At 41.4% G+C, this 23,692-nt stretch overlaps 1 protein-coding gene across 1 annotated transcript in view; it reads right to left on the minus strand.

The window, feature by feature from the left end:
• Positions 1 to 1,896: 1,896 nt before the first annotated feature.
• The window catches only part of GFRA4 (GDNF family receptor alpha 4), a 929,345-nt gene continuing 907,549 nt past the window's right edge, over positions 1,897 to 23,692 (minus strand). The window contains exon 8 of the mRNA XM_069632254.1: positions 1,897 to 4,128. Coding sequence (XP_069488355.1) covers positions 3,997 to 4,128 — 132 coding nt within the window. The 3' untranslated portion in view covers positions 1,897 to 3,996. The remainder of the gene's footprint in view (positions 4,129 to 23,692) is intronic.

The following is a 23,692-nucleotide window of genomic DNA, read 5'->3' on the forward strand; positions in this document are numbered from 1 at the left end:
GCTGTGAGTGCCATAGTTTTGCTCTCTATACAGAAAAGGACCATCCACAAAGACACACAGTTCGTTGTATTTCATTGGGATAGGTTGAAGACAGGGAAGTGACTGAAGGTGCTGGGTGCTCAGATGGGGCTATGCATGTTTTGAAGCTGCCTCTGCCATTGGTTGGGCTGGTGCATATGTGAGGGCTTTGGTGGAAACTTTAGGCTCTGCTGTGAGCTATTTCCTTTCAGAACGACATGGTTGATGAATAGCATGTTGCTATAGTCCAAATTCTAGATGCTGATTCACAGGATGACTTTTTTATAGTTAGATATAGTTTTACATTTGTACCTGTTTGTGATATACATAGATATACATAGATGATTAAAGGTATACACATGACTTTCTGTATTTCTCAGTCGTTGGAAGCAAACGTATGAGGGACAGTGTAGCAGGGCAGTAGAGTGGTCGGAATGACCTTTGCTCAGGCGACTTTGGCTGTGGGTGGCAGTGGTCTGGACACTTACGCGAAGTTCCGTGTTGTTCCAGAGCGGATCTGGAGTTGCTCTCCTGGAAGGCAGATCTTGGGAGGGGGGTAAATGCAGAGTTTTCCAGCCAGAAGCACAATCATCTCAAGACAGTGCTTGGCAATTTGGGTGGTGGTGCAGGAGACAACATTGGACTTGGAATTACAGTGGGTTGGCGGGTGGCATGAGAGAAGATCCATTTAAGCTGGAGCTAAAGCAGGCTTTCCATGTGATCATTTACATGAGAGAATTAGGACATTGCATATGGGCCCGCTGCAGATGGTGTTTATGAGGTTCCAAAGGTGGATAAAGTACAATTGAATAGGGTATTGGTAGCAGCCCTTCAAGGCGTGGTTGGAAATAGATGTATGTATTTACTTATTCATCATTCCCTTCGCTGTACATTCACTCTGTCCCATTTACCGCTTCATACCTTTACTTCTTCTGTCTTTCACTTCTTCTCAAATTCACTTTGTCATTACAGGGGGCGACCCCGGCACCCTCCATCTTTTCTAACCCATGCTCTTTCCCCTAACTCCTCCTTGATGCCATCCCTAACTTTACAGCTGAATTTACCATGGCCATTGCCTCCTAGACAATGTGAAAATGAAGACGAAGTAAAGGTAAGAAGTTAATGATTGAAGAGGTAAATGTCTGACGAAGTCAATGCAGAAGAGTTAGGTGTTGAAGAAGTGTTTTGGTGAAGTAAAGGGGGATAACGAAATAGTGGGGGAGATGGAAGAGGAAACAGATTCTGCAGGCTTCTGAGTTAACATGGAAGAGGAGGTGGTGTGGATCTGACTCTGCGATGCTGCTCGCCGAGACACATGCATCATCTTATGGGAAAGGGTGCTTAGTGTGCCCGCGATATTTCAAACATTAATGAGCACTGCAATCTATTCATTCAGTAACATACTACAACACACCAGCAGTCTTATAAAAGGTAGTTTTACATTAGTTAACAATTAGTTTACCCAGATTGAAACAGCCATGGCTTTTTAAATCTGTTTCCTAGACATTTGTAGGCCACTTGTACATTTTGGAAGCAGTGCACAGTTACTTTCTGCAAACTATGAGTGGTAGGTGGGCTGCTGGGTCTTTCTATAGTTTGCAGTACTCAGACAGACAGACACACCACACATACACATTAGAGGAACATTAGACAACACTGGCAATCCTTTATTGCCCAAATCGCATTAGAAGAGTCGTCAACGTAGATACAGGTTTCCTGCATGAGCATGGCTGCTGCTTACAGGTTTGCAAATTCATGTGGTGCTTGCAAATCCATTTTTAACAGAGAAAACAAACATTATGGATGGCTGAGCATCTTTGATGCGAGTACTGATTCACATAATTTTCTCAACTCCGATAGCTCAATGGATTAGGAGAATTGATTATCTAGATGACTTTATTAAAGAAAATCTTGCAGAAGTCAAATATTTATCCAGTCACAAAATTCACGGACTAAATCATGTCAAAAGCTGGTAAAAACAAAATGGAGTATAAAATGCCCATCTGCCCATGTGACTGTAACATTTACAAACATGAATTAAAATGTGCTGCTGGCCTTTTCACCTGACTCTAAATGTACAAAGAAATTTCGTATTAATACAGGAGCTTGTGCGGGTAACATGGCAGGTCTTTTGCTGAAAAATTAGGGTTTGTAAACCAAAACAAAGCTTCCTAAAGTTAATCAATGGTATTGCTTGATTTTATTTGACAGGCTAAGAATTTATTCAATACGTTTGCGTCCCAGGAATCCTTTTTATAAATCAACTCATTATCCTGCCTGGGAACCAATAACATAACATTACATTTCCTTCTTGTAAAAAGCACTAGATCATATGCTGACAATCAGTTTCATATAATGTGAAGATTGTAAAAACACCTATCGATATCAAATTGTGCTGCATTGTAATATTAAAGACTTTTCATAAAGTAGTTGGCTTTAGGAAACAGGTTCTCTTTGTTTTTGGTCTCGATTCTGAACAAGATAAAATGAACGGGAATAGAAGCGCTTCACAGGGTTTCCAAAACTCTTAATGCAAACATTGATAAGACCTTTTAGTTGGTCCAGCTCCGTGAGGCGTCCTCAGTAATACAGAAGTGCTCTTTAAAATATGATTTAAAAGGAGTATCTGCAGTGTAGTCTAAAATCGATCAATCATTTGAATTTTTGGAGTTTCGGTGGTCACATTTATGGAAATGCTGCAATGTTAAATAAGGTCCAACCTGTAGCAATTTCCTTTATTTTTATTTTTTATATCAAATAGAAATTAAACTCAATCTCTTGGGTTGGTCCCAACAAGACATAATTGTAATCACCAGTACCTACTTTTAACGTGGATCTAGGAGGTCAGTATAACACTGCTTCAACTCCATCATGCTGAAAAACACTGTTAGATTATGTGTGCAGGAAGTACTGTGAGATCACCAGCTCAGAACACAGTGTATCGCTGTTTTCTAAAAGGGTGCTCTCACGCTAACTCCCCCTCCAAACCGATCCTTCATGCAGTAAACATATTCAGCCATTGTGAGGATTTTAATGGTCATGTGAGTGGCATACTCTATAATAACTGATATAGAATGAAAAGATCCATGACACAGTCAATGGATGTATTTCTTTAATCTGATGGCATTCTTTAGAGCCCCCCTCTGCAAGCAGGAGTCCAGTTACCCAAAGGTTTAATGGGTAATATTAGGAGAATTAGAAGTTACTTATACTAGGCATGAAAAAGAGCTAAACACTTCATTTTTCCTATTCTTGATAGAGAACCAAACCTGTATCTGACCTAAATGAGGCACGCCTTCGATACCTATAGTCTGAGTATGAGTTAAGCGAAGCAAATGCCCCCTAAGGATGGAGTAACAGTATATCATATACATTAAACATTTTCAGAAATGTAGAAAAAAATAAAATAAGGTTGGCAATATTATAAACATTCATCTTGAACCTAATAATTGCAGAAAACCCCTTGTCCCTTTCTCACTGCCACCTCCTGCATTACTTCGTGTAGTAAGACTGACAGAAGTGGGGGTAACAGAATCTTCTTCACCCATCCTACCACAAAAAACGTCAAGCGGTATACAGACTACACACAAATGTCCAATCAGAGGTGTGGGGCACATCTCATTTTCTCTCGGTGACAGTTTTTCAAGTTGTCAGATTCCAATGGATCGTCCAGGTAGTCTCACACTGGCTGTGCCATACCAACATTGCGGACACTGAGTCTTGGTTCTGACAGTGTTGCACTGGAGTAACCACGGTTGAAAAAAAGGTCCTGTTACATTCGGCCATAATGTGATATCACTAAAGACAAGAAAATAAAGGGTAAGGATTTGAAAGGTTATCATGAACAAGCTTTTTTTCAGACAGCCTAAAAAGTGGACAAGAACGTCATTTTCTTCCACCACTATAGGTCCCAAAAAGTCTTTCTTTTCTTTTTATAGGAAAATACCCCAAACAATGCTTTTTTATTGTGGTTCCAGTTCACATGACAAGCAGAAGGATAGAGCTCCACAACAGGATCGACCACTGACAATGATTTATGGGTCGAGAATGTGAGGTTTCAGCGGATTTCATATGTGTGGAATCGACCAGACGTCTTTCTTCCGTCGGCACCTGAAAAAGAAAATGGTAGTTTTTACATTTATAAGAGACAACAGGTATTCTTGTGCGGTCATACTTGCAAAAAGAATCAATATGGCAGTATATTAGAACACAATAGGAACTTTATTATGTGTAATGTGTTTGTTGCATACTACAACATATTCAGGGATGTATGGTAATATTCTGTAAAATATGAGAGAATTATGCAGTTGTTTTTGTGTTTTTGATCAATATTAATGTTTTGTACTGTAGTTTTTTAATTAATTAGTCATATATATTCACTTTTAACGTGTATTTTTGAATGGAAACTATGAGCGAGCACAATATATTCAGAGGTATACTACACTTGACTAAAGTATTTTGTAAAAGGCACAGTTGTTTGTACTTAGCAACGAAGTTCATGATGTAACTACTGTACGAGTTGTATAAATAAATGGCAGTTTAGTGGATGATTCATTTAAAGTATATTCTCTATTAAAAAGTAAAGAGCTTGTATTAAGCACATAGTGACCACATAGGGGTCTGTTCACTAACAAAGTTGTACATTCACATAGACTTATATTAGACCTACATCAGGTCATGACTTGATATGGCATATTGTAGCCAAAAATACATGTCCCGCACAGGTGCAACCTTTATATACTTGTCAGGTCACACTCTTGAAAGCAGTTGTACTCAAAAAGACAGCACACGCCTACAATGTGGGTTTACACATGAATAAGGCGGAAAACACAGCGTACAATACGCTGTGCAAGTGAGAACAACTTTCTTAAAGTTACAAACTATTGAAATCCCTTTTTCTCTTGGCTGTACATACCTTTTCCATCACCGTTGCTTGCCTTTGGGTTAGCAATCGGTGCATTTTCCTAGTCACTTAAATCTAGATGACTCATATCTGGGTTTAGCATGCTGACAGGTGTATCAAATGCTTTAGCAAATATTTGTGAATTTTCATGAGGTTCATATTTCATGGGCTTTCACAAACATGAGCATTGCCACTACACATACTCACACGCACAGTTACACACAGAAAAAACACACACAAACATACAGCAATTGGACTGCTTTGAGGGAGCGGTGTCTGTAGACTCACCACCCCCTTAGGGGACACTGCTTTGTCTTCCATGGTAGGAGGGGAGGCAGGGGGTTAGACTATTACCATTCAATGACATCTGCCAAGTTGGTTTAAGGCTGTATTGGCACCAATCATCTGTCAGCTCAACGAGAGGCACGTTCTGTAGACATTGATGCATACTGCCAGATTGTGGCGGGACCGTAGGCATGCTTTCAGGTCCAGTTAGTGTCTGTTCAGGTGGCAGCTGTCTCAGGCTTGGCAGCAGCTGCATCAGTCTGATTATGGACATGAGATGCACATTGGCTCAGGCTGCCACATGCTCAGGCGGGCAGGTACCCTCTTGGCCAAGGTAGCAAGAACAAGCTTTTTTGCTTTTGCCATCTCCTTTTGTACATTATGGGCCTCATTACGAATCAGGCGTTAAGGGGTTAACGGCGCCGTAAACGGCGCCGACCCTTAACACCTGATTCCAAGGTCCCTTTGCGCCATGGTGAGTTTAACGCCTGCTTTTTGCAGGCGTTAAAATCTATGGCGCTAAGGGACCATGGTGCTAATTACGCCACCGTAATTTTCGGTGGCGTAATTAGCGCCTTCCCCACTCCCATTATGCCCTATGGGGCAAAAATGGGAATGGGGAAGGGTAAAATGGGAAATGGGGATTTACCGCCCCACTCACCTTGGAATGGGGCGGTAAATCCGCCATCCACCATAGTGTAAACGTAGTTTACACCATGGTGGTAAGGGTACGACCCAGGCGGTAACTTACCGCCTGGGTCGTAATGAGGCCCTATGTGCCTCTTCAACAAGATCTTCCATGATGTGTTGGCTGCCATCGGACACCCGGTGAAAATGGGACAGAGTGGCAATAAAGCCCTTATCATTCCGTGCCATCTTCTGCTCACCAGGGTCAATGGTGTGTAACATGGTCATGAGACTGGCGAATGGCCCTGTCAGTGGTGGCATGAGGGAGGAGGTAGGGGGAACTTGTGCGATGGCCAGGCCCAGGTGTCACAAGTGTAGTCTATGAAGTATGTGGGGATTGCAGAGCCTATGGGTAACTTTTGATCCTCTGTGGTGAGAACCCACAGTGTAGCACCCAGCCTCAGACTTTGCAGATCCAGAGGTTCCAGTATCAGGATGATGGCGGATGTATTCTGAGGCTGCGAGGGGCAGGGGGGTAATTGAAAGTTCAAGTCAGAGTGAAGCCAGATTTGTCTGGCTTTTTGTCGCTCTCTTCGAGGATTTCCTCTGCTGTGGTATCATGGACGCCACCTGCTATAGGGAGTAAGTTGCTAGTGTGCCTGAACCTACTTTTCTGAATACATTGCAGTTGCATATATTGGGTGACTGGTATGCCACAATGATGTGACTAGACGCTCATCTTCGTGTCGCTAAAGACTCTTGGCAAAGATCCACATGTTTGCTACATAAATACATAAATATGTCCACCAACGGGAAAATGGAGGGCTCATCAGAACTCTTATGAACGCTTGTTCAAGAACTGGCTTTGAGTCAAGTCACACACAAACATATAACTGCAGTCATGGCCAGTAAGAAAGCTTTGCCTCTCCACACTTTGTTCCTTTATAACTTCCTTCTACTTGGTTCCTTTCTAACTTGCCTCTGAACTGATAAAGATACTTAGATGGTTGTACTTTGCAGGCCCTCAGGACATTTTGATATGTTAAGACTTCTATGATGCTAGTACAACTATTGTAGCTCCCATCAATATTCAAGATGGAAGACTGTCCACACCTAGCATCACCTCTGCAACCACATGAAATCCACTTCCCCATCCATTCTACGGCATGTGTTGCATTGTCTCCACATTGTAAAAGGCCTGCGAGTCACATTATATGTACTCAACTCTCTTGGTTTCTAAACCTGGATTTCCACCCAACGAATAATAAAAATTAAATAAATGAATAACTGTATCCCTCCTTTTCACAATCTATCCATTCCTCACTCTCCAACTGCCCTTTCTACCACACTGGTGTTCTGCCCTCACTCATTTCTGCCTCTCGCATTGTCTATCAAAAATCTGCTTGCACATATTACCTTGTAATTGACGTGATCTACTTGCACTGTTTTCCTCTCTAAGGCATGATAATATGATATTCAGCACCTGATAAACTTGATACACAAGCTCTTTAATGTTTGGGGATTTGTGCTGTAAACATTTGCAGATAACCAGAATACATGTGAAGGAAATATTATAGAATGTCTCTATCTGCAAGGGCTTAAGGAGGTGTTATTTTTTAGATATTTAAGTATTGTCTATGTCCTGCGGAAGTCAGGACTGTGCTATCATTTTTGTCTCTTTGCCGAAACTAGAGTATACTAGTCAGCTTCTGTTTAAGGATTCTGCTCAATGAAAATGAATGCGGATTCAGGTCCAGTTAAATGAATGTGAGTTGTTGTCACTCTCATTACAGTTAATGTTTATTACTATGAATTCAGGATTAATAGTTCAGCTGGAGTACGGGCAATATTATCTCTGAAGTAGATGATCAATGAGGATCTATATTAATTACTGTGAAAGAAAATGTGAAAGTGGCCTGAAGATGTATGTGCATTTATATGAATTGAGGGTGTGGTAATGTCTCTCACTAGGTTACAGCTTTCTATGAGCACCTAAATGACAATATCATGTTGTAAATTGTCCAGTTGTATTAATTGATATGTGATATATAGTATTCTGGCAAATCCAGGATACAAGCATGAATGCTTTTGTTCCATGGTCTTGAATTTGGATACTTCACCTCTTGGACTAACAGTTTATGCCATCGTTGGAGGCGATTGCCTAGGTTTTACAATACCCCATCTGAACAAACAAATTTCTAGACCTTCACCATTCGGATGATATGTTAGTTTTTATAGCAACCCTATCTGGTGCAGATGCATTGCTGATAATAGCAGATGTTGTTCTGTAATATCAAGTACATATGCTGGCAGGTTTATAAACTTCAGACATAGGAAAAGCTCAGCCAGCCTTGCTGGAATGTGATATTCTAATTGTGCATATGAACACATATCTCTGCAATGGGTGCTTCACACACTGAGCTAACCTCTGAACCACTGTGGCACTCAATTTATCAATATGAATGTCACCATTGCCTATTGCACATGATCAACATAATTCCCACATAGTTGTGCCGTAAGGAACACACAAACTATATATAACACAGTGAACACAGAGAGCAATACATGATGAATTGATCAAGGCAGAATGTACTTGTGAAAACATAAAGGCAATGAGATTAAAGAGCCTCAGCAGCACCCCATAAAATATCCTCAAGTGTGCTATTTAAGACTGGAGAACAATGGAATCTTCTTCAGATCAGGCAGTCTTGTAGGGCCCCCTCCAAGGTGGTGGCCCGGTGTTCGGAAATAGTAACAAAAATGATAGGGGTGGTGGCATTGGGTGGAAACCCCCCCAAAAATAAAAAAATAAAAATGTTGGATTTTCCAGTGAAAAATCTTTGTAAAAAAACACCATTGAAAAAATAGCTGTCGAAGAAATGACATAGAACCACAGGAATCCATTGGAACAGGTCATTTTGTCTCCACAATGCTGTGCGTTCTTTTCACAGCTGGGATAAAAATGGGGGCAAAACCAATGCTAAAAACAGCCACCTCATCTGACATCTGCAAATATGCAAGCTCTATGTACTCTTAAGGCAGCAAGTGGGCATGTAAGCGTACACTGACTAAGGATTCGACTGCCTCTGAACACTGCGAGGGTCTGTTAAAACCACCCGATAGTGCCAACTCCGAGAAACCTAAAGTATTACCACTTCCCCATCTCTTCTTTAATAGGATTACCCCGGCGATGGCCATTAGTAGAACTCAGTCAAGCTCACAGACCAACTTTGTCCAGAGCTCGTTATGTCCAGTGTATTAATAGCATATTTCACATCATGAAAAAGGGATTCTAATGTCCTGTGAGCCATACACACTTTCCTTTAGATAAAAGAGTTGTATGTACAGGACACAGCCTCCCATAGCTAAGAATTGTGGGAGCCTTAGAGTTTGGGAAATATAACTCCTAGGCGAGGGACAACAATGTGGATCCATCTTAACAAACACCTTCTCTCACATCATCCTTCTCTCTTCTCAGAGAAGCGAAGATTGTCAGTAACAACTGTCAAAAAGACAACTCTATAGGTCACCTAAACCATCAGTCATCCTATCTCCTCCCAGGCTTCATGATATCAGGGGGTGCATTTCTGCTCTGTGCAGGGAAGAATGTCACACTGTCATAACCCAGCTGATCAATGATACTGACCATTGCGAGTGATGTCGCTGGTCTGCAGGAAAAAGGAAAAGATGAGCCTTCTGCATCCCAGGTTTTAGCCCAAAGTCGAAAAACCCATGCGTGACAGACCATCATTAATGCTGCCCCAATCCCTAATGTGAGCTCCGGGTGGAATGCCCAATACACTGCTGCTTTCATTTACCAACCATTTCCATTACGCCATCCCGATGCAACAGGCAACTACGTACCCTGACTCCAGTCTCGTGTCTTCAAGCCCCTAAAATATTAGCTTGTGCCAAGTATCATCGCCTCAGTCCATGAAGACATACATTACAGTGTCTAGAGCCAAGGAATGGATCCTACCTTATCCTGAATCGACGACTACATCTTATAGGTATGTCTGTATGTTAGCATCGGTTTTACAAAGCACAAACCTAACTGGGAGGTAATGGGATCAGGGGAGGGGGAATGTCCAGAAGGCCAGAAATATGGTTGATTGGACCAAATACCAATAAAACGACCCAAAGACAGGACTGTCCTCTGATTGGCTAGCAAGTGAACCACTACAGTCTGTAAACTTCCTTTGGCATGAAATCAATAATTTAGCAACCCTGACTGAAAGCAATGGTTTTAGTACAAGGGTCTGCAACCTTTGGCTCTCCTGATGCTTTGGACTGCAACTCCCATCAGTTCAAACATGTGGAGAGCCGTAAATTGTAAAGCCATGTTTTACTGCTACCCCGAATAGACCCAAATAAGATTAGAAAACATCAAGAATGGTACAAAGGATAAGTAGGTTAACATCAGAGATTCAATCTGAGGGATATATGACTATTGAAAAAGTAATCCTAAACTACTGATCGTGGTAAAACAGACAAGAGTAGGTTTTAATCCTCTGCCTGTTTTAATTGAAACTGTGCTGCTTGAAAAACACGTTCCCTATTAAGCCGCTTTCTAGTTTTGCTGAATACTTTGAAGATAGAATGGAAGTTTGCATAAAATACACCCACTTCCTCTAGGAGTGGAGCTACCATTATCAAATACATCTCTACTAGGAGGACTAACTCTTTGATGACTTCCATGTGCCCGGAAGTCACCCAATGATTCCCAAATGTCCAAGGAGGGGTTCGTGTCCAAGGCCCAGGTGGTCAGATTCATGGCAACTGTAGGAGGGAGGGTGAGATGAGGATTGGTCTATGTTCTTTGGCCACATGGTCTAGAACACACCAGCATATCAGATGGGATGGGGCTCAAACTGTCTTCCCATCACACAACTTGCTAGGATATGCTCTCATCAATGACTTTGCAGGTCATAAATCAACACTTCCCTACACACTGGTGCTATTGTGTTTGGGAAGGCCAATAGTGTCAGGACCAGCCTCTATACTTAAATGATTGGCTCCGTTTGCAGATTTATTTCTTAAGGGTTTTGTAACAGAGATGCCGTCCTATATGCAGGACACCACAAGTATTATCAACCTAATCGAAGGTCATCCCTTCGATAATCAAACTGAGATCCTGTTGAGTTTAGACATAATTTCCTTATAAATACAAGCAGGCCAGCTAAATAACAAAATTAAAAAAATACAAAAATATGTAAAAACATAAAATAAGAAATACCACAGGAAGCAACACTTAACATGGTAGAAGAACTATTGCTTTCCAAAAGACAAGGTGGTATCGCTCCTAATTATTTTTTTAATTGGTGCACTGACATGGCATTAACTGAAAACTATTTTCAGTTTAACAACAGATTTCACCAATAGATCCATGGCACTGCAATGCGGTCTGCAGCCGTACCCACATTAGGACATTTGTATGTTGAGTGTCTTGAACGAAGTAAGATACTTTTTAATGACAATCCCTTTAAGGATCAAATCACATTGTGGAAGAGATATATCGATGACGTGTTAGTCATCTGGCATGGTGATGTAACAAGTATTGAAGCCTTTTTTTGAGTGGCTGAATAAACAGAATCCTTATCTATAATTCACTATGAATAGCAGTAAGGACATGCTTAACCTTTTAGATATGACAATTTACGTGGACATTGACGAAAGGGTACTAAAAGTAAAATCATTCCACAAAACCACGGATAAAAACTCACTCCTGGTCTATGATAGCTTCCATCCAACACACATCCGTGAGAATTTACCTGTTGGACAATTTGTATGGGTCAAACGTAACAGCACTAACAGGTCAGCGTTTGAAAAGGAAGATAAAGTACTGAGTATCCATTTGAAGGAATGAGGCTATCCCAATAGGATCATAAAAAGAGCTTTCAAAAAAGCTTAGAATAATAATCGTGAAGCATTATTGGAATATCTACAGAAAGATGAGAAGAACGAGCAAATCATGTTTGAACGAGCAAATTATGTTTGTTAGCACATTTAATGCAATGTCTAACCCGATCAAAAGAATAGTTAATAAAAATTGGCATATCATATCGAAGGGAACTCAGCATATTGAAGCTATGAGACGTGCATGTAAAAGGAGCAAAAATCTGAAAGAGTTAATAACCAGGAACAACCTATACAAACACAATTTTAGACAGTTGACCCTAATAGAGACATATGGTTTGAATAGAATAGAGGGCCATAGTGCCTGCGGGAGGTGTAGATGTTCACAGAAAGAACAATTGGTTAGATACCCCATGGCAACAACGTAATTTTATTAATTGCAACACCCCACGGTTCCTTCATGTGATCTGGTGTCCATGTAGAAAGATCTACATTGGCAAAACAGAATGGTTATTTAAAATCTGCATCAGGGAACACAAACGTTTTATTAGGATCAGGATATTAACAGCCCCCATGGTAGGTCCTTTTCTGATGGCTGGACACACTTGCGATGATTTTAAGTGTTCTGCACTCATTAAACTAAATCAGAGTCATAATAATCAACGTGATAAACTCTTATTGACTAAAGGAGAAAAGTGCATGATTTTCCTAACTAACAGTCACATTATTGGGATGAACAAGAACATCGATTGGCACAGCTTATATTAACCTAGTCAGAGCAGAAGACTGCGATATGTGAACAGCAAAATAGTTTCATTTTTCTTTGAAGTTAAGAAACAGTACGTTTCATCAGCACACTCAAATTGCTTATGTTCAACAGATTATACAGTTGTTTCTTCATATGTGTTTGTAATTGATTCATCACTATGTATTGTTATTTCATGCTTAAAATTCAATAAAGATTTTTAAAATTAAAAAAAGAGTCGTATATAATGTGTACCAATTGCATTATTAACGGTCCATATGATAATAGTAATAACAAACTAGATTGATTATCAGATCTAAATGAGCCCAATAATACATATATACTGCTTCATAACAGCGCACGGTTTCCTTCTAAAAATGGCCACCAGATGTGACACTTGAATCTATGCAGACATGCTCTAGTTAATTAATGAATGCTTCTACATGAAAAGAGGTGTCTCATGAGAACCGTAGCATCAGGAAACAGAGCTGAGCGAGGTGCCGAGGGTTGAATTGTTTGCATGTGGATGGTGTAAGTACCAACAATAGTTACTGTATACAGACTTTACACTGACCGAGTCTTGGCAGTGTACAAGCACACAAATTAACTGTACCCGCATTGCCCCTGTACCAATGTACTCTGTCTGTTTTCTGTTTTCTGCTTCTTGCTGGTGTCTTCACCTCCGCCCAAAGTGCAGTTCTGAAGCTAACAACATATTCTCCTACAAAAGCACAAGCTCGGTGGTGGTGCCGCCCGATTTGACTATGCGGGATGAAGAGCAATTGTACAACAGAATTAAAGTAAACTCCCTTATAGATCATCCATGTGTTCATCTTTTGCTCTATATCATGCTCTTATTGCGAGCCGTTACTATGCTAGTAGTAATTGCGGGATTAGTAAATTATACAGTTATTTTTTTCTGTTATATAATTCCTGATGAGCACTACAATTCTAAATTATGTTGCAGATTGTCTGCCGTGTCTATGATTCGAAATTAATGAACACACCTATAAGACGCCACCCCTTGAGTACTTACCATTTCCAATGATAGACATACACCAGACTCTGCTACTAAGTAAGTAATTGGTGATGTGAGTTTTTAAATATTGATAAAGCAATAGTGACATTGGGTCACTGACTTCTGGTCCACATTTTTATGTCTTCCTAGGAAGGAAGCCTTGAGGTTGATTTATACACTCAAATTTACTCCTATTGCAAGTAAATACAATGGGTAAGTGAGTGAGTTTTGTAGAATACTATTTCACAATTAAGTTAAGTTGCTAAGTGCAACTCACTTTTCGATTATTTAACAATCAATTAAGAACAACTACTACAGAGTTGCTCTTGTTTATGTTCATGTTTCAGAACATCATGAATGAATAAAGAGCGAGACACATCAATTTTAGATATTGGTGACAACACAGAACTCGATTTGAAACCCCCTGAAGAATTTCCTACATTTGCACATATAATTTGGAGTATAGGAACGAAACATGTTGGGTTATTAGGAGCCACATTTAGTGTGCTTCATACATTTGAGCACTTTTGTATTTGTGTAATTGTTTCAGGTTTTTGACAATCAAGCTGTTGTTTGAGTATTGTGAAGTGTAAATTGTATATTTCTGTAGGTTTGTTTGCCTTGACACTGAGTTTGTGGCTATATGTCACAAAAATGCAGAGTACCAAAAGGGAGTTTATTTACTTGTTTTTGACTTGTTGTTTTCATATAACTGTATCCAAATAAAATATTTTTGTATTTTTGTATTAACAAGGGTAAATTGAATTATTTTCCCATTAATATTGCTTCTCATGTGGCCTCCTGTAATCCAGTGAACTATAGTACCCAGTCCTTTTTTGAGTTCTTTCAGGTTGTAACCAGGGCTGACCGGAATGCTAATTCCCCTGGAGTTGTTCTTTTGTAGATGAGCTATTGTGTTTGGTACATTTCCCAAACATTCAATAATTGATTTCAAAAACGTACCACTGTCCACAGTTGGTCATGAATTCGCTTAACAATCAGCTACAGAAATGTGTAAATTGCCCCAGAAGTTCCTTTTTGGTGATAGAACTATATTTGTTCCTCCAGGAGCTCAGGTGTCAATAATCGCTCCAGAAGCTCAATACGTGGTCTGAGAAGCTACATTATTGATTCCTATATTAGTCCTATCCCATTTATTGTCCCAGATGCTGATTAATGCTAATTAACATAGGATACCACTTAATGTGTCCCAACAGTGGGTTAATAGGTCACTCCTTGCTTTCAGACTTGTATTTGTATTTCACAATCGTTCACATAATATTTGCAGGAGTTTATGGATAGTCCATGAAATGTTTTTATGGAGAACAGAACATTAATGCTTGAGAAACTGATTATGCAGTCCCAGTCGGTCATCAATTGCTCACAGCTCAGATGCTGCTACCAGAATAAACTCCATACAATTATTAGATGGTCTCATAATGCTACTATTTACCTGAAAACGTGTATTATTGGTGTTGGGAAGGCATTAATAGGATATGGCTTGTGACATTGTCCTACAGGATTTCTGGTCAGTACAAGCTCACCTTGTAGTCCCAGATGCTCAAGAACTGTTCACAGGTTCTCATTAATTGTGACTATCTTAAAGGTTGCCCAACACATAGCATCAGTTTCCCCAGCTCTTTAATGGAAACATTCCTTAATGGCTGCCATTAACTCATGTATTATCTCACAGTCCTACACATATTCCAGAAGCTGATTCATTAGTCAAACATCATTAATTGGCCCAAGACACTAATTAATTGGTCATAGATCATTAATTACTGACAGGCCATTACTTGGTGATTAGCTCCAGCAGCCTATTATGGGTCCAGTATCTCTGAAAATGAACTGAACCAGTTAATTAATTAGTGAAAGAGGTTAATCAACCAATTTAATTTGCCCTATTTAATATTCTTCTCCAAAAGCTATTAGTTGCCCTCTCTGTCCCAAGAAGGATACAGAGATGAAACAGCAAGACATGCTAGGGCATTTAGGATTACTGTGATAAGAAAAATGGGAAGGTTCCTGAGTCTCCATTTATTCAATAACTTTAAAAAAAGAATACCCATTCGTAGAGAACATTTTTACCCTTTTGATGTTTTCTTTGGAAGGAATATGGCTATTTTCTGGTATGTGATACCTTTGTGATGCTACTAACAAACCCCTTTCAACAGGGATGGAACAGTCCGATATTGCATCTCCAGTCAATTTGGCCGATTCCGAGTCATACTGGTGGAAATCACCCAGTTGCAGAGAAAAAGCATAGTCACGTGGAAAGTACATGTGGGTGATTCCACTGGTAACACAAAGTATCAGGGATAAGGTCATCTAGCTACATAAACTATTTGGTGCAGCAAAAATATACAAACTAAATAAAACAACACACCAGCACTGAAGATACAAAAAACCCATTGCTGACTGTTGCAACCTCATCTAACCCTTGCCCCAGCTCATGATATGATATGATAGGTTATTTATTACGCACTTAATACCCAGAGGTTTCTAAGCGTGGATCCGGGGATTGAACCTGTGGTGCTCTGTGCCGTCTTGCTTCCAAGGCGAGCACGTTGCCCCTGAGCTATCCTCCTGGGAAATGCCACTGCAGACCATCACAATCTGCTGCAAGGACCCCTGGCCGGCCAGTGACCAGCTCACTGTTCTTGCACCACAACACCTGTGGCTGACTCATGGACTGCCTTGCCACCACCACACTTTGCTATCACTTTGTAGGTCCCACAAGAAAATGGTTGGTGAAGACGATGAACATAAAGTCTATCCTGGTGGGCAGAATAGTGAAGGAGATGCCCCATCTACTTGCTTCTCTCATTATGGAACTGCACCGCTAGGCAGGACCCAGATTTGGAAGGCCATCTGAACATATGTTAACAGGGTTGCTGTGTGTGTGACGGGATGCCTACTGCTCTGCGAAGGAGGAGTACAGGGGTGAGTGGTGGTTTGTAAAAATGTACGTCGCCCCGCTCTACTAATAAACTGGCAGCGATCTCGGTCATATCGGTGAATGAGGCACAGCATGAATGGGACACCCCCTTTGCCTCTTTAAAGGTAGCGTCCTAATTAAACTAAAATTACGAGCACACTATTAAAACACTAACAACCAATTCCTGTAATAAAATACACAGGCTATTCAGACATTTGGGTGAACAAGGCACTCTGGGTATGAAGACAGTGGTTTGCAGGGAATTGTCTTTGCAGCAATGTTCAATATCAAGAGCATGTCTTGAAGATATGAAATGGGATCTTATATTGCCACTATGACCCATAGAATAGAAAAGGGCCAGTGGGACAAAACAGCTGTTAAATACCTTAGTGTCTGTGTTGGGATGATGTGAGAACCTTCTCTGGGTCTCTGAGGAAAGTTGTGTCTGTTTTCTTATCTTCCCAGTCAGGAAGCTTCACAGGGACCCTTGTAGGTTTTCCAATTCAGCAAGCTGTGACCTGGCTACAATTCCCCAGCAGGCTCCTCAACAGCTGGGCTTTGGAGTGCTGTGAGTCCCTGCACAGTTATCCCCGTTTTCTGCCCTTCCCAGCCAGGATGGTTGACGGGGACCCCTCCAGGGGTACCCGCCCCAGCAGCTAGAGTCCTGCGCACCTGTGCACAAGTAATAGGCAGGCCTTTCCTAACAGCAGGTCACTTAAAATGTTCCTCTGAAGTGGTTCAGGGGAGGGTTTGCCCCCCTCCTTACAAATATGTATCTTCATTTCAATGGCTGAAGACTTACGGCAAGCTGTGCATCAGTTCTAGTGAAATCCTCCTCCTTCTCGAATCCAAACAGGATTCAGCTAAGAGGGAGTCTCATCTGCTTAGACGCTCATCTTTCTACAGCTGATTGGTCCGTTTCAAGCCTTGAAGCCTACTGCTGTGATAGGAGTGTTACAAGCTGATGCTCCCAGAGTGCTTTTTTCTGCATGAAGTTGAAAGGGGGCATGTAAGTGTTTGCGGGATGGGAATTCCAAGAAGGTGTAACCCTACTTCTGGAGGCAACTCCTCTTATTGGCTACAAAACATCTCTCCTTCCCCTTGTCTACCTTACATCAGAAATATTCTAATTCTTATCCCCTGGTTTGACTTTCCATTTTGCAGGCAGGGCTTTCTTTAAAGTACCTATCCTGATATTTTGGACTATGCTCCCATGATCTCTCTTCATTAAATACGCTGGCTACAGATGATGGGAGTTGCAGACCAATACAGCTGAAACACTTGGTTCCACAGCAATACAGCTGGAGAACCAAAGATTGCAAACCCTTGCCCGAGAAGCATGGCCTGCCTGCCTAGGAAGGTGTCAAGACTTCCCAACCTCTTAGACTGCTCACAGCAACCTGTTGTGAGTGAAACATAGCCCCAGAAAGTAATATACAAAAGCTACGTCAGTCACATGGGGTTAGTGGAAATCCAGTTGAATAAAAGGTAATCAAATTGGCTTCAGCAATATATAAATATATCTCCCTATATATACTTACGTATTATTATATTATTACATGTAAGCATGTCTCGGGGGAAGGGGGGCATTTATATTGAACCCTGCTTGTTTACCTTCTAAGGACTTCTTGTCTTTTTTCCAGAACAAGGCACATGCATAATTCAGACTTACTTTGTTTGTAGGCATGCCAGCAAGATGTCCTTGGAAGCCACCTCCCTGATATAGTCAGGAATATGACTTGCGATGTATAGACTGCTAGCAGATTTGTTGCAGGATTGCCAACCAAAAATGGTTCTGATGCATTAGTGAACAAATTGCCTAGCCGGTCAGATAGCAAATTAGCCGGTCAGATAGCACATTAGCCGTTCAGATAGCACAGCGAGGGCCCGCTTTGACATCTGTGCAGAGCGTGCCGACGCAGGTTTGAATCCTGGCGGGGCCAAACTCAGCCTTCCATCCTTCTGAGGTCGATACATGAGCACCACACACCGTGGGTAATAATAAGAAGCGCTCAGATGCCTCAGGGTTCGTAGCGCTATATAAATGCTAAATTATTATTATTTTTAAGGCACATTCTAAAATTGTAGCCTCATATCAGATAGCATGCTTTTGGCATGCCAATTACTGATGCCTAGCAATAAGCATACATGGGGTGTCTTATATATGGACATTGGTAACTTCAATACACACCCAACTGCTGACCGTTCCACTTGGGCACAAATCCACCAACATCACAGAGCGCTGTCAGATCTGAGTTTCCATTTAACAGAGCGCCTTATATTAATAAATAGAGTCCTCCTAATAAACAGCAGTGAGACAATCTATACAGGCAGTGGGTACTGCAGTGGTCTGCACAACTAACCTAAGTGCAGAAAAGGAGCTGAAACCTATTCTTTTGTTTCCTTGTTTACTTGTGTTTGTGAAATAGGAACAGCTCAGGGAGTTGAGTGCTTGCTTACTTGACAGGTTCAAATTCCTGCTGGTGTTACACAGCCCTTCATGCTTTAGAGGTTGATGCACTCTTTAGCATAGAATTGGGCAATAACAACAGCTATTGTTTAAGCCATTGGCAGCAGACTGATCCTGATAGGATACACTATAAGAGAACACGATTTTATTATAGTGCACACTAAACAGAATAAAGAAAGTGCCAATTTCAATGTATTTAATCATTCAATGTATCTTTATTGTACAGCCCTTACAAGGCATAGACTCATGAACTATAGTGAATATAGTAAAATCACATGTTACCAAAACCCCTAAGAAAATGAAACACCCCCTAAGAGATGAACTAAAAACAAAGCAACCTGTACAAGAAAGCCTTTGAATCAATTCTGTGAGAGTCAAATTGAAATCACCTACATGCAAAGGATTTCTGGTTAAAGAAAGGCGTAATGATTTTTTACGCCTTGATTTACATCTATGGCACCTTTTCTTGTCGTGACAAGTCGAGGCGTGGAACGCAGCGGAGATAAGGTCTTGCGCGTTCTGCCTCCATCTCGACAGTGAGTTTGATTTCACGCCTGCGTGACATTTTCCTGCCAGCGTGACTGAATGGATTTCCATGGGATACGCCTTGGTTTTGCACCTGCTCAAAAACAGATGAATTTCATAGGAAATGTGTAAATGCCGCCAATATAGTTTATTCGGAGGTGGCGTTTAACGCCGCCAGTAAAGCGTATATGGAGGTGGCGTTTACTTTTTCATGAGACGGAGGGGACAAATGAAAGAGTAAAAGCAAGTTTGCCTCGCCTTCGCTCTTTGCTTCTCCTCTCTACCTCATGGATGTTGGCATGCAGAGGACCCAACAGTATGTAAGTGCTAACATTGGTGATGACCTGCATGCAATTTGCATTTTATATCTATGAGGCTGATAGTTTGCAATAGCAAATGGATCTAGTTAATAGTCCACAATAAAGCCTCATAACAAAGCCAGAATCACACTTCTTAACCCTCAGTAATCAGAGCTCAATCCATCTTTTCTAATTGAATGATTGAATGATTTTTTCCAATGAAATTCTGTCCTAGATAAATGCCAGCAACTTTTCCTCCCCTCCAATGACCTATTTTGGAATTCAAAGGCAGGATCCTCAAATTCAGCTCTCTAGCCCATGGGTGGATTCGAAAGAATCTTCAAAAGTTGCTGCTGGATTTCAAGACATCGAAGCTCCGTAAAAGCCCCAGAAAGTCCTTACGACTTTCCTGCTGGATACAGTCCTTAGAGTCCCAGAAATTACACAGTCCTAGTTTGACCAGTGAATCCCTAATATAATCCAGCCAGGGTAGAGAATCAGAGAAATGGGCCATGAGAGTTGACCATTACAGGTTCATGATATCAGCCGGTGGATCCCAAAAACAAGATAATTCCTCCTTGGCCTAGATCATAAGCTAAAGACACAGTCGCTTCATCTTGGCGCGTAAACTACATCTTTTAACCACACATCCTTCCTTCAAAACAGGTTTAATGAACTCTCAGTGATGGAAAAGAAAGATGTAAGAAGGGTATTTTCAGCCACCTGTGACTTTTTATTTGGAACAACCCAAAAGCTCACTGCCATATAGAGTGTGGATCACCAGCATGGCCTGGTACATAGACAGAAGAGTGAGCAATGATTTCCCTGTTAAATCTCAAATTGAGTCTGCAAGGACGTACGTTTAGCAATCTGTCGATGTCAAGGTCGTGCTGGTGGAATGCCGCCCTTTCCCATACAGTGCTAATAAAATGTGGTATTACGTCATGTCAATTTTGTGCATGCGCTTAGTTCGAGTTAGGGAGGTTTTGCAGCAGATTTCGTCAAATTCGATTTCACCAAACTTATTTTAACAAATGTTGCAGGAAATGTATGTGGGCCGTGGGTTTAGGTGAATAAATAATGTAGGGGGTTCTGGGGAGTTGCATGGGGCCTCCCCCCACATATATTTGTGGCAAAATAATTTGATGAAATCGAATTCGATAAAATCTTTTTGACAAAATCACATAGGACCGCTTTGTTAATATGTGCTGATTTTCTGAATATTTTACATATCGAGGTGACCTATATTGGGGTGCTGGCAGTATTTGGCCAGGTTTTTGCCATTTGTCTGTTTCTGAGTATAAGGATGTACGCATGGTATGCCACGCCAGTCTGGTGCCCGCTACTGGTGCTCCCCTAGGCAGATGCATGCAGTTGCCATGCTGTAGTTTTAATTGTTTATTTATTTATGCAGCATTTACCGCACAGCTCAATGGCCATCAGTTGGATCCAGATGTAGATGGGCTACATCGCCAGGAAGCCATGTGTTACACATATTGGGATCTATTTTCAATTGGTATGTTGCCATGGCAAATAGTGAAAAGGCAAGCTTTTATTTTAGCTTTGGACCGCATGACGTTGCAGTAGTGCACGTTTTGCATCATCCCTGTACGGAGCTCTGTGGCAGTAGAACCTCTGTGCCCTGGCATTTGCTTGTTGTGTTAATTATGGAATGGATGTTGGCATGATGGGAGTGCAGTGCGAGGGAGTGTAGATTTAGGGTGATTTTGTCTTTGAGGTGGACAGGAGCTGTCTTACATGATGTCCCCGCTTGGGCAGGGCGGCAGGTTGGTTGTCTGGGTTCGGATCTCACCTATCCATATTTTCTGAACCAATAATGATCCTCGAAACTGCATTTTATCCTCTTTGGACCCACTGAGCCTTGACAGTCCTTTGTCTATGGCAAAGATCTAGTCCAATCTGGAGTTATTTAGTGTGCCGACAATCAAAGAGTGGCTTAATGAGATGATGGAAGTGGCAGAAGTTCCTGAGGAGTTTTAGCCTGAAATGGGATGGTGTAGCACCAATTCCAGGTTCAGAACTGAGTCCAAGGCCGGCTTTCCACATGACTCCCATGATTCTGACTTTGATCTTGGAGGGGATGGTTTGACCAAATGTTGCTCAGAAAGAGGGTATCTAGCATCCTGGGAAGCTGATAGGGTCCTACGACAAGGAGTTCAGACTCAACCCAATTTCGTTTGCAGCCTTTTGGCCCCATCCATGCTTTGATGGCCTCGACTCTATGCATCACAATGACAACCTAGTTTATATGATTACCGACACGGTGGCACAGCTATGTGACATCTACTTAGTTGTGGAATTGTACATCGCGTGAGCATGGGTGGGACACCACAGGTTTTATGCATCTGTTGAAAAGGAGGGTTGAGGGAGAGAATCTTTGTAGGGGGTCCACAAGTTACAGGGATAATGAACAGAGAACAGTGCCAGCTCTTACCCCCTCTACCCTGCTGCAGTTTGAAAAGCGCTGAACCACTTAAGAGAAAGCTTGTTGACCAAATAGTGGACCTTTGGAGGAGTATTTTATTGTATTTTATATAGCGCCTTAATCCAAAGCGCTGCACATTTTGAAAACAGGGCACGGTACAGAAATAATGACAGATATAACATATCAAACAGTAATCAATTCTGCCAGCAAGCAATCAGGGGCAGTGAAGAAGATGAGTTTTCAGAGAGAGACGAAAGAGAGGGTAAACAGTGATAGAGCGGACAGGGAGTGGAAGACCATTCCAAAGTAAGGGAACAAGAAGCTGTAAAGATCGGAAACGGGACTGAGCGCATGGAGGACGTGGAACGTTCAGTCTAAAGAGACAAGAGGAGTGGCGAGAACGCGAGGGAGTATAGAAAGGTAATAGCACAGCAAGATAGTCAGGTACAAGCCCATAGGGAGATTTAAAGACTAAGCAAAGGAAATGAAATTTGAGTTGGGAGTGAAAGGGCAACCAGCCAAGTGAGGCAATGGAAGAGGAAATAGAGTCTTGATAAGAAAGAAGACAAAGTAGACGAACAGAAGAATTATAGATTGACTTTAAGGGAGCAAGACGAGAGCTTTGGAGACCAAAAAGAGTGGTAGAGCAGTAAAAGAGTTGAGAGAAAATTAGGGAAGAGATAAGAAGTTTAGTAGCTTGAAAAGTGAGGAAAGGACAAACTTTACAAATATTATAGAGATGGATACGACAGAAACTTGAGGTAAGAGAAATTTGGTGAGCAAAAGAGAGATTCAAGTCAAGGTAGAGGCCAAGATTGCGAGCTGTGGCAGAACTAGAGAGAACAGAGGGAGGAAAGGATATAAGAGGAGCTGGAGGATGCGGGGGAAGAGTGTTAGCAGGGAAGAATGAGACCTCAGTCTTCCCTGCATTTAGAGTGAGACGGTGAGGGGCCATCCAGGATTTGATAGCGGAAAGACAAGCTGTAAGAGTGTGGTGGATTATCGGCATAAAAGTGATGAGAAAGACCCAAAGAAGAGATTATGGCAGCAAGTTGAGAAGTGTACAATGAGAATAGAAATGGACCCAAGAATTATCCTTGGGGATCTCTGTGCTCAAGGGGAAAAGGCGAGGAGGTTTTGTCAGCCCAGGAGACGGAAAAAGTTCTGTTAGACAGATAAGAGGAGAACCAGGAAAAGACAGAACCTCTGAGACCAAAAGGAAGAGAGAGATTCCAAGAGCAAAGAATGAGCCACAGTGTTAAAAGCAGCAGATAAGTCAAGAAGAATAAGAACAGAGGACTGTTTGGAGTAGCGAGCCAAGAGAAGAGAGTTTAGCACCCAGATCAGAACAGTCTCAGTCGAGTGAAGAGGACGCAAAACCAGACTGCAAGTGAGGAAGAAGAGATAGATCAGTGACAAAGGGTAAAATCTGAGAATATACAAGATGCTCTAAAAGTTTAGAGAAGTAAGGTAGGAGGGAGATAGGATGGAAATTAGAAACAATAAGAGGATTCGCTGTGGGTTGTTTCATGATAGGAATGATAGTTGCATTCTTAAAGGCT

This window comes from Ambystoma mexicanum, chromosome 6q (genome assembly GCF_040938575.1).
Source record: "Ambystoma mexicanum isolate Mex_15411 chromosome 6q, UKY_AmexF1_1, whole genome shotgun sequence".
In the NCBI taxonomy this organism is placed as follows: Eukaryota; Metazoa; Chordata; class Amphibia; order Caudata; family Ambystomatidae; genus Ambystoma; species Ambystoma mexicanum.